Below are 11374 nucleotides of genomic sequence, written 5' to 3' on the forward strand. Positions count from 1 at the left end.
GAGCATGAGGGAGTGAGAAAGAGAAATGAAGAGAAACACAGAGGGAGAGAGTAGGAGGACAAGAAGAGAGAGAGAGAGGGGGGGGGGAGGAAGAGAGAGGGAAAGGGAGAGAAACAGAGAGAGGGATAGAGGAGGAGGACAAGAAGAGAGAGGAAGGAGGAGAGAGGGACAGGAAGAGAAACACAGAGGGAGAGAGGAAAAGTACAAGAAGAGAGAGAGAGACAGAGAGAGAGAGAGAAAGAGAGAGAGAGAGAGAGAGGAACAGAGAGAGAGAGAGGAACAGAGAGAGAGAGAGGAACACAGAGAGAGAGGAACAGAGAGACAGAGAGAGAGACAGAGAGAGAGAGAGAGAGAGAGAGGGGAACAGAGAGAGAGAGAGGAACAGAGAGAGAGAGGAACACAGAGAGAGAGAGAGAAACAGAGGAACAGAGAGAGAGAGGGACAGAGAGAGAGAGGAACAGAGAGAGAGAGAGGAACAGAGAGAGAGGAACAGAGAGAGAGAGAGAGAGAGGAACAGAGAGAGAGAGAGAGAGGAAGAGAGGGAGAGGAACAGAGAGAGAGAGAGGAAGAGAGGAACAGAGAGAGAGAGGAACAGAGAGAGAGAGAGAGAGAGAGAGAGAGAGAGAGAGAGAGAGAGAGAGAGAGAGAGAGAGGCAGAGAGGAACAGAGAGAGAGAGAGAGAGAGAGAGGCAGAGAGGAACAGAGTGAGAGATCAGAGTGTCAAACACACACAGTGGAAGAGGGTGAATAAGAGAAGTATACAGGGGGTGAAAGATAAAGAGATGGAGCTGTAGTGGACTGTCTCTATGTCAGACTGTGTATCTGCCGTCTGTGGAGTGGAGGTGTATCTCTGTGTCCTGGTCTGGTACTGAAGTAGTCTACCTACCACAGGGTTTCCCAAACTCAATCCCGGGGCCCCTCTGTGCACATTTAGGTTTTTCCTCTAGCACCCCACAGCTGATTTAAATAATCAAAGGCTGATGATGAGTTGGTTATTTGAATCAGCTGTGTAGTGCGAGGGGAAACATAAACATAAACGTGTGTGTGTGTGTGTGGGGGGGGGTACAGGACCAAGAGGGGCCCAGGACCCAGAGGGTGGGCCAGGGACAAGTTTGGAAAACCCTGTCCTACCAGACGGTCGATCATTAGGGTGTAGTACCGTCATGGGCCAGATGAGGGTAGCGTGGGACAGACAATGTGCATTTTGAATGTTCGTTATGATCTCTGTGTCTGTATCAGTAGCATCAGTAATTACACTAGTATCAATAGTAGTATCAGTAGTAACACTAGTAGTATCACTAGTAACAATAGTAGTATCAGTAGTATCACTAGTAGTATCACTAGTATCACTAGTAGTATCAATAGCAGTATCACTAGTATCACTAGTAGTATCACTAGTATCAATAGTAGTATCACTAGTATCACTAGTAGTATCACTAGTAACAATAGTAGTATCAGTAGTATCACTAGTAGTATCACTAGTATCACTAGTAGTTTCAATAGCAGTATCACTAGTATCACTAGTAGTATCACTAGTATCACTAGTAGTATCACTAGTATCACTAGTAGTATCACTAGTATCAATAGTAGTAACACTAGTATCAATAGTAGTATCAGTAGTATCAATAGTATCAATAGTATCACTAGTATCAATAGTAGTATCACTAGTATCACTAGTAGTATCACTAGTAACAATAGTAGTATCAGTAGTATCAATAGTAGTAACAGTAGTATCACTAGTAACAATAGTAGTATCAGTAGTATCAATAGTAGTAACAGTAGTATCACTAGTAACAATAGTAGTAACAGTAGTATCACTAGTAACAATAGTAGTATCAGTAGTATCAATAGTAGTAACAGTAGTATCACTAGTAACAATAGTAGTATCAGTAGTATCAATAGTAGTAACAGTAGTATCACTAGTAACAATAGTAGTATCAGTAGTATCAATAGTAGTAACAGTAGTATCACTAGTAACAATAGTAGTATCAGTAGTATCACTAGTATCACTAGTAGTATCACTAGTATCAATAGTAGTATCACTAGTATCAGTAGTAGTATCACTAGTATCACTAGTAGTATCACTAGTATCACTAGTAGTATCACTAGTATCAATAGTAGTAACACTAGTATCAATAGTAGTATCAGTAGTATCAATAGTATCACTAGTATCAATAGTAGTAACACTAATATCACTAGTAGTATCACTAGTATCACTAGTAGTATCAGTAGTATCAGTAGTATCAATAGTATCACTAGTATCACTAGTAGTAACACTAATATCACTAGTAGTATCACTAGTATCAATAGTAGTATCACTAGTATCAATAGTAGTAACACTAGTATCAATAGTAGTATCAATAGTATCAATAGTATCACTAGTATCAATAGTAGTATAAGTAGTATCACTAGTAGTATCAGTAGTATCAATAGTAGTATCAGTACTATCGCTAGTAGTATCACTAGTAGTATCAGTAGTATCAATAGTAGTATCACTAGTAGTATCACTAGTAGTATCACTAGTAGTATCAGTAGTATCAATAGTAGTATCAGTAGTAGTATCACTAGTAGTATCAGTAGTATCACTAGTAGTATCACTAGTAGTATCAGTAGTATCAATAGTAGTATCAGTAGTATCAATAGTAGTATCAGTAGTATCACTAGTAGTATCAATAGTAGTATCAGTAGTATCAATAGTAGTATCAGTAGTATCACTAGTAGTATCAGTAGTATCAATAGTAGTATCAGTAGTATCACTAGTAGTATCAATAGTAGTATCAGTAGTATCAATAGTAGTATCAGTAGTATCACTAGTAGTATCAGTAGTATCACCAAACGTGCAAACGTGCACAACACAGTTCACAGACCGTGTCAATAATAATGGCACAGATACAAAGATGAGTCCTCTATCTATCTCTATGCAGCTGCCCATGTTGTCACAGACGCTAAAATGGCACAGACACAAAGATGAGTCCTCTATCTATCTCTATGCAGCTGCCCAAGCTGTCACAGATGCTATAATGGCACAGACACAAAGATCTATCTCTATGCAGCTGCCCAAGCTGTCACAGACGCTAAAATGGCACAGACACAAAGATGAGTCCTCTATCTATCTCTAAGCAGCTGCCCAAGCTGTCACAGACGCTAAAATGGCACAGACACAAAGATGAGTCCTCTATCTATCTCTAAGCAGCTGCCCAAGCTGTCACAGACGCTAAAATGGCACAGACACAAAGATGAGTCCTCTATCTATCTCTAAGCAGCTGCCCAAGCTGTCACAGATGCTAAAATGGCACAGACACAAAGATGAGTCCTCTATCTATCTCTATGCAGCTGCCCAAGCTGTCACAGATGCTATAATGGCACAGACACAAAGATGAGTCCTCTATCTATCTCTAAGCAGCTGCCCAAGCTGTCACAGACACTAAAATGGCACAGACACAAAGATGAGTCCTCTATCTATCTCTATGCAGCTGCCCAAGCTGTCACAGATGCTATAATGGCACAGACACAAAGATGAGTCCTCTATCTATCTCTATGCAGCTGCCCAAGCTGTCACAGACGCTAAAATGGCACAGACACAAAGATGAGTCCTCTATCTATCTCTATGGGTTTTACAAAATATGTATTTTTGACCTGCCATTTATTTGACCTGCTAGTGCTGGCTGCAATGAGTCCTACAGCAGGGTTAATACACGCTGCTCTGGCTCAGAGGCTCCAAAGACGTGCTCTGACCATCATCTGTCTGCCATATGTGTGCAGGAATATACACTGAACAAATGTACAAACGCAACATGTAAAGTGTTGGTCCCATGTTTCATGAGCTGAATTAAAAGATCCTAGTAATCCCACAAAAAAAAAGCTTATTCCTCTCAAATATTCTGCACACATTTGTTTTACATCCCTGTTAGTGAGCATCTCTCATTTTGTCAAGATAATCCATCCACCTGACAGGTGTGGCATACCAAGAAGCTGATTAAACAGTATGGTCATTACACAGGTGCACCTTGTGCTGTCACACAACATAATGCCACAGATGTCTCAAGTTTTGAGGGAGCGTGAAATTAGCAGGCCAACAGCAGAAATGTCCACCAGAGCTGCTGCCAGAGAATGTAATGTTAATTTCTCTCCACCTCTCCACCTCCAATGTCATTTTCGAGAATTTGGCTGTACGTTCATCCGGCCTCAGAACCGCAGACCCCGTGTAACCACGGCAACCCAGGAACTCCACACTGGGCTTCTTCACCAAATTGATTGTGTGTTTCTCTGAGACATGTATGGACCGTACCATCTCTCAAATTGATTGTGTGTTTCTCTGAGACATGTATGGACCGTACCATCTCTCAAATTGATTGTGTGTTTCTCTGAGACATGTATGGACCGTACCATCTCTCAAATTGATTGTGTGTTTCTCTGAGACATGTATGGACCGTACCATCTCTCAAATTGATTGTGTGTTTCTCTGAGACATGTATGGACCGTACCATCTCTCAAATTGATTATGTGTTTCTCTGAGACATGTATGGACCGTACCATCTCTCAAATTGATTGTGTGTTTCTCTGAGACATGTATGGACCGTACCATCTCTCAAATTGATTGTGTGTTTCTCTGAGACAAGATATAACCAGCGCTGGAGGAGGCATGCCACAGACCAGCCAATCAGAATTACTTTTGCCCAGCGCTGGAGGAGGCATGCTACAGACCAACCAATCAGAATTACTTTTACCTAGCGCTGGAGGAGGCATGCTACAGACCAGCCAATCAGAATGACTTTTACCCAGCGCTGGAGGAGGCATGCTACAGACCAGCCAATCAGAATGACTTTTACCCAGCGCTGGAGAAACCTTTCTCTAAATGTTTAGATCTTCAATGTAAATGTTTTGATTGGTGATTTTAACACAACCACTCAAGTCAAAGACAAAACCGTTATGAAAGTTTCCATTTACCTTTTGACGGGGGTTTGATTTGCTTCAACTGATAAAATAGCCCACTAGAGTACGTAACGCCACTCAAACCATCATAGATGTGATCTTGGTGTCTGATACATCTAGGATTTGGTGTCATTCCCAATGGGATTAGGGACCATTCAATCATTTACTAAACAAAGAGAAGTAAAAAATACAATTTTAAAAAGCTATGTAACTCAACACAATAACTGTTAAAATCTCTGAAACAATATAGCAAAGACACATGTATCGATCATTGACTAAAGTTCATTAGGACCAGGTGCATACAGCACCTTCAGAAAGGGTTCACACACCGTGGCTTTCCCCACACGTCGTTGTATTACATTTAAAATGGATTACATTTACCCCATAATGTCAAAGTGGAATTCTGTTATTAGACATTTTTTTAAACACATTTATTCAATTAAAATCTCAAATGTCTTGAGTCAATAAGTATTCAACCCCGTTGTTATGGAAACGCCTAAATAAGTTCAGGAGTAAAACATGTGCTTAACAAATTCAATAATGAGTTGCATGGACTCACTCTATGTGCAATAATAGTGGTTAACATAATTTTTGAATGATGACCTCATCTCTGTAGGGTTAGGGTTAGGGTTAGGGTTAGGGTGCCACCACCATGCTTCACAGTAGGGATCCTGACTAGTCTCCCAGTCCCTGCCCCTGAAAAACATCCCCACAGCATGAAGCTGCCACCACCATGCTTCACAGTAGGGATCCTGACTAGTCTCCCAGTCCCTGCCCCTGAAAAACATCCCCGCAGCATGATGCTGCCACCACCATGGTTGTACTGTAATAATGTGTTGAACACATTATGTTAATTTAATCAGAGTTTTAGAAATGTAATTATTTGAGTGAGGAAAAGTGTCTACAACACACACATGTAGATATTTAATCACAATCTAAGTGAAATTCTAACTATGTTTCAATTTGAATTCTAATCCAAATGCCATTTAAATTCTTTCGGAGCAGGTTTACATATTGAGTGATTTCTAGATGCGTGTAGCACACGGAACGTTTTGAATGGCTTTTGTTTCCTTTGTTGGTGGGTGAAATAATAATGCGGCACCGCCTGTAATTCTGTACGTCTAGTGTTATTTCTGAACGGCTGATATTTTGAGACAATCTGCGCGTCGTCGTTGTAAGCTCAGAGTGAATGAAATGCGTGTTTATGTTATTAGACTGTATTGAATGTCAGGTGTTGGAAGTGTTTCATTTAAATGTGCCTCGTTTAGCTAGCGTCGTTGTTAGTGAGTTAGTTAGTTATTTAGTTAGTCTGCCCCTGGACCTGGCCAAGTCATTCATTATCAGAGTAGCTAGCATCAAGCTAGCTGTTTCTAGCAGGTTCCCTCCCACCCATTCAGTTACGTTTGTCAGCAGTTCCCACCGTAGAGAAAAGGCTAGTTTATTTGACCAAATGAAAACATGTTTACCAGACACACGTCTTGGCAGCATTTTCATTGACAACTTCTGGCTAGAAAAGTTAGCTAACTACCACTGGGAAAGGCGAGTGACCGCTAACAGTTATAAGTAACGTTGGCTACTATAACTGCAGGGCATAACAACATACATTTTTAGCCACACCGACCAAGAAGATTGTGTTTCTAAGAACCATTTATGATGTCTCTTGTTGACATAATGAATACAGGGTCGTCAACACACCTTGGTCGGTCGCTATGGCGACGTCACTTGGTGCTTTTCCCAGCTATGAGGCGGATTGCTGCTACAACAGCTCACTGTGATGCTGGAGAGGACACTTTGCTGAGCTGCAGATGGCCTCTGGCTGAGGGTTGCTGTTGGCCTCGTCTTTTAGTTCTGTGTTCCCGGGACAGGCTGTGTTTTACCTGTCTAACAGATAACGGCTTTATTTCACCTGTCTAACAGATAACAGAGACAGACTTTATTTCACCTGAAATACAGCCAATTTGGTAGTTTAAGCTCTTAAAAGTGTGTGTGTGTGTGTGTGTGTGTGTGTGTGTGTGTGTGTGTGTGTGTGTGTGTGTGTGTGTGTGTGTGTGTGTGTGTGTGTGTGTGTGTGTGTGTGTGTGTGTGTGTGTGTGTGTGTGTGTGTGTGTTTTCCCCAGGTGTGCTGCAGGCAGGTAGATGACATGCAGGGTGAGCCATGGACCAGATCACCTTCCATTATGACACGGTGCTGTCTGACGTTCACCTGTTGCTGCCCAACTCTCGCCACCTCATGGCACGCCTCAACCGCGTAGGACAACCAGGTACTGGAGGGGTGTGTGTGTGAAATGACACAAAATTAATTATGAAAATGTTTTAATTTAGTTACCATGTAGGTCTTTCCTGAATGTGAACGGAACTGTGTCCCAATCCTCTATTGCTGTGTTTACACAGGAAGCACAGTTCTGGTAGTTTTCCCCCCCAATAATTGGTCTTTTTACCAATCACATCAGATCGTTTCACGTCCGATCTGTTTCAGAGCTGATCTGATTGGTCAAAATAGCAATGAGTGAAAACAAGATCAGAATTGGGGTGCCTGTCTAAACGCAGCCTGTGTGTCTAGTGTTCATCTCCCGGTTCAGAATCCTGTGGGACGGAACGAAGCAGCGCACCTGTGACCTCGGTTCCCCCTGCAGAGGGGAAGAGTTAGACCGCGACACCCAGGAGGAGAGTGGAAGGGGAGATGCTAAGGAGAGTGAGACTGGGGCTGACGGAGGAGTGGACAGGGATGAGGACGGAGGGGCTGACGGAGGAGTGGACAGGGATGAGGACCGAGGACCTGACGGAGGAGTGAACAGTGATGAGGACGGAGGGGTAGAACCACCCCTGGATGAAGATGGAGATTTAGAGGTACCACGCAGGTCAGTTACATCTCACCTCCACATCACCACAGTTATTACAGTCAAACCTTCCCTTCTACATCTCACCTCCACATCACCACAGTTATTACAGTCAAACCTTCCCTTCTACATCTCACCTCCACATCACCACAGTTATTACAGTCAAACCTTCCCTTCTACATCTCACCTCCACATCACCACAGTTATTACAGTCAAACCTTCCCTTCTACATCTCACCTCCACATCACCACAGTTATTACAGTCAAACCTTCCCTTCTACATCTCACCTCCACATCACCACAGTTATTACAGTCAAACCTTCCTTCTACATCTCACCTCCACATCACTACAGTTATTACAGTCAAACCTTCCCTTCTACATCTCACCTCCACATCACCACAGTTATTACAGTCAAACCTTCCTTCTACATCTCACCTCCACATCACCACAGTTATTACAGTCAAACCTTCCCTTCTACATCTCACCTCCACATCACCACAGTTATTACAGTCAAACCTTCCCTTCTACATCTCACCTCCACATCACCACAGTTATCACAGTCAAACCTTCCCTTCTACATCTCACCTCCACATCACCACAGTTATTACAGTCAAACCTTCCCTTCTACATCTCACCTCCACATCACCACAGTTATTACAGTCAAACCTTCCCTTCTACATCTCACCTCCACATCACCACAGTTATTACAGTCAAACCTTCCCTTCTACATCTCACCTCCACATCACCACAGTTATTACAGTCAAACCTTCCCTTCTACATCTCACCTCCACATCACCACAGTTATTACAGTCAAACCTTCCCTTCTACATCTCACCTCCACATCACCACAGTTATTACAGTCAAACCTTCCCTTCTACATCTCACCTCCACATCACCACAGTTATTACAGTCAAACCTTCCCTTCTACATCTCACCTCCACATCACCACAGTTATTACAGTCAAACCTTCCTTCTACATCTCACCTCCACATCACCACAGTTATTACAGTCAAACCTTCCCTTCTACATCTCACCTCCACATCACCACAGTTATTACAGTCAAACCTTCCCTTCTACATCTCACCTCCACATCACCACAGTTATTACAGTCAAACCTTCCCTTCTACATCTCACCTCCACATCACCACAGTTATTACAGTCAAACCTTCCCTTCTACATCTCACCTCCACATCACCACAGTTATTACAGTCAAACCTTCCCTTCTACATCTCACCTCCACATCACCACAGTTATTACAGTCAAACCTTCCCTTCTACATCTCACCTCCACATCACCACAGTTATTACAGTCAAACCTTCCCTTCTACATCTCACCTCCACATCACCACAGTTATTACAGTCAAACCTTCCCTTCTACATCTCACCTCCACATCACCACAGTTATTACAGTCAAACCTTCCCTTCTACATCTCACCTCCACATCACCACAGTTATTACAGTCAAACCTTCCCTTCTACATCTCACCTCCACATCACCACAGTTATTACAGTCAAACCTTCCCTTCTACATCTCACCTCCACATCACCACAGTTATTACAGTCAAACCTTCTCTTCTACATCTCACCTCCACATCACCACAGTTATTACAGTCAAACCTTCCCTTCTACATCTCACCTCCACATCACCACAGTTATTACAGTCAAACCTTCCCTTCTACATCTCACCTCCACATCACCACAGTTATTACAGTCAAACCTTCCCTTCTACATCTCACCTCCACATCACCACAGTTATTACAGTCAAACCTTCCCTTCTACATCTCACCGCCACATCACCACAGTTATTACAGTCAAACCTTCCCTTCTACATCTCACCTCCACATCACCACAGTTATTACAGTCAAACCTTCCCTCTGTGTTGTACTGCCTTCATTTGATTGTTGTCCTGTAGATGTTTTATGGCCAGTGGGTCAATAGAATGGTAGAATACACCAAGGTCCAATATACAAATGTGGTTGTGCATCGGCAGGGTTTCTGTTCTTATGACAGCCACTGACAGTCACTCAATTATCTCTCTCAGCATTATTTAGAAATGTGTTTGTGCATCAGCAGTGTTTCTCTTCTTGTGACAGTCACTCAATTATCTCTCTCGGCATTATTTAGAAATGTGGTTGTACATCAGCAGGGTTTCTCTTCTTATGACAGTCACTCAATTATCTCTCTCAGCATTATTTAGAAATGTGTTTGTGCATCAGCAGTGTTTCTCTTCTTGTGACAGTCACTCAATTATCTCTCTCGGCATTATTTAGAAATGTGGTTGTGCATCAGCAGTGTTTCTCTTCTTGTGACAGTCACTCAATTATCTCTCTCGGCATTATTTAGAAATGTGGTTGTACATCAGCAGGGTTTCTCTTCTTATGACAGTCACTCAATTATCTCTCTCAGCATTATTTAGAAATGTGTTTGTGCATCAGCAGGGTTTCTCTTCTTGTGACAGTCACTCAATTATCTCTCTCAGCATTATTTAGAAATGTGTTTGTGCATCAGCAGTGTTTCTCTTCTTGTGACAGTCACTCAATTATCTCTCTCAGCATTATTTGGTACTTGTTTTTTTATATTGGTGAGTTAGTTATATTGGTGAGTTAGTTATATTGGTCAGTTAGTTATATTGGTGAGTTAGTTATATTGGTGAGTTAGTTATATTGGTCAGTTAGTTATATTGGTGAGTTAGTTATATTGGTGAGTTAGTTATATTGGTCAGTTAGTTATATTGGTGAGTTAGTTATATTGGTGAGTTAGTTATATTGGTCAGTTAGTTATATTGGTCAGTTAGTTATATTGGTCAGTTAGTTATATTGGTGAGTTAGTTATATTGGTGAGTTAGTTATATCGGTCAGTTAGTTATATCGGTGAGTTAGTTATATTGGTGAGTTAGTTATATTGGTGAGTTAGTTATATTGGTGAGTTAGTTATATTGGTGAGTTAGTTATATTGGTCAGTTAGTTATATTGGTGAGTTAGTTATATTGGTGAGTTAGTTATATTGGTCAGTTAGTTATATTGGTCAGTTAGTTATATTGGTGAGTTAGTTATATTGGTGAGTTAGTTATATTGGTCAGTTAGTTATATTGGTGAGTTAGTTATATTGGTGAGTTAGTTATATTGGTCAGTTAGTTATATTGGTGAGTTAGTTATATTGGTGAGTTAGTTATATTGGTCAGTTAGTTATATTGGTCAGTTAGTTATATTGGTCAGTTAGTTATATTGGTGAGTTAGTTATATTGGTGAGTTAGTTATATCGGTCAGTTAGTTATATCGGTGAGTTAGTTATATTGGTGAGTTAGTTATATTGGTGAGTTAGTTATATTGGTCAGTTAGTTATATTGGTCAGTTAGTTATATTGGTCAGTTAGTTATATTGGTGAGTTAGTTATATTGGTGAGTTAGTTATATTGGTCAGTTAGTTATATTGGTCAGTTAGTTATATTGGTCAGTTAGTTATATTGGTGAGTTAGTTATATTGGTGAGTTAGTTATATTGGTCAGTTAGTTATATCGGTCAGTTAGTTATATCGGTCAGTTAGTTATATTGGTGAGTTAGTTATATTGGTCAGTTAGTTATATTGGTCAGTTAGTTATATTGGTGAGT

The 11374-nt window shown here is 41.2% G+C and overlaps 1 protein-coding gene across 1 annotated transcript in view; it reads left to right on the forward strand.

Annotated features, from left to right (window-relative positions):
* The first annotated feature begins 6016 nt into the window (after positions 1–6016).
* LOC124019825 (methyltransferase-like protein 22) overlaps positions 6017–11374 on the forward strand; it is a 30252-nt gene continuing 24894 nt past the window's right edge. The window contains exons 1-3 of the mRNA XM_046335259.1: positions 6017–6106; positions 7050–7193; positions 7493–7790. Of these exons, the coding sequence (XP_046191215.1) occupies positions 7088–7193; positions 7493–7790 (404 nt within the window). The 5' untranslated portion in view covers positions 6017–6106; positions 7050–7087. The remainder of the gene's footprint in view (positions 6107–7049; positions 7194–7492; positions 7791–11374) is intronic.

This window comes from Oncorhynchus gorbuscha, unplaced genomic scaffold (assembly GCF_021184085.1).
Source record: "Oncorhynchus gorbuscha isolate QuinsamMale2020 ecotype Even-year unplaced genomic scaffold, OgorEven_v1.0 Un_scaffold_691, whole genome shotgun sequence".
In the NCBI taxonomy this organism is placed as follows: domain Eukaryota; kingdom Metazoa; phylum Chordata; class Actinopteri; order Salmoniformes; family Salmonidae; genus Oncorhynchus; species Oncorhynchus gorbuscha.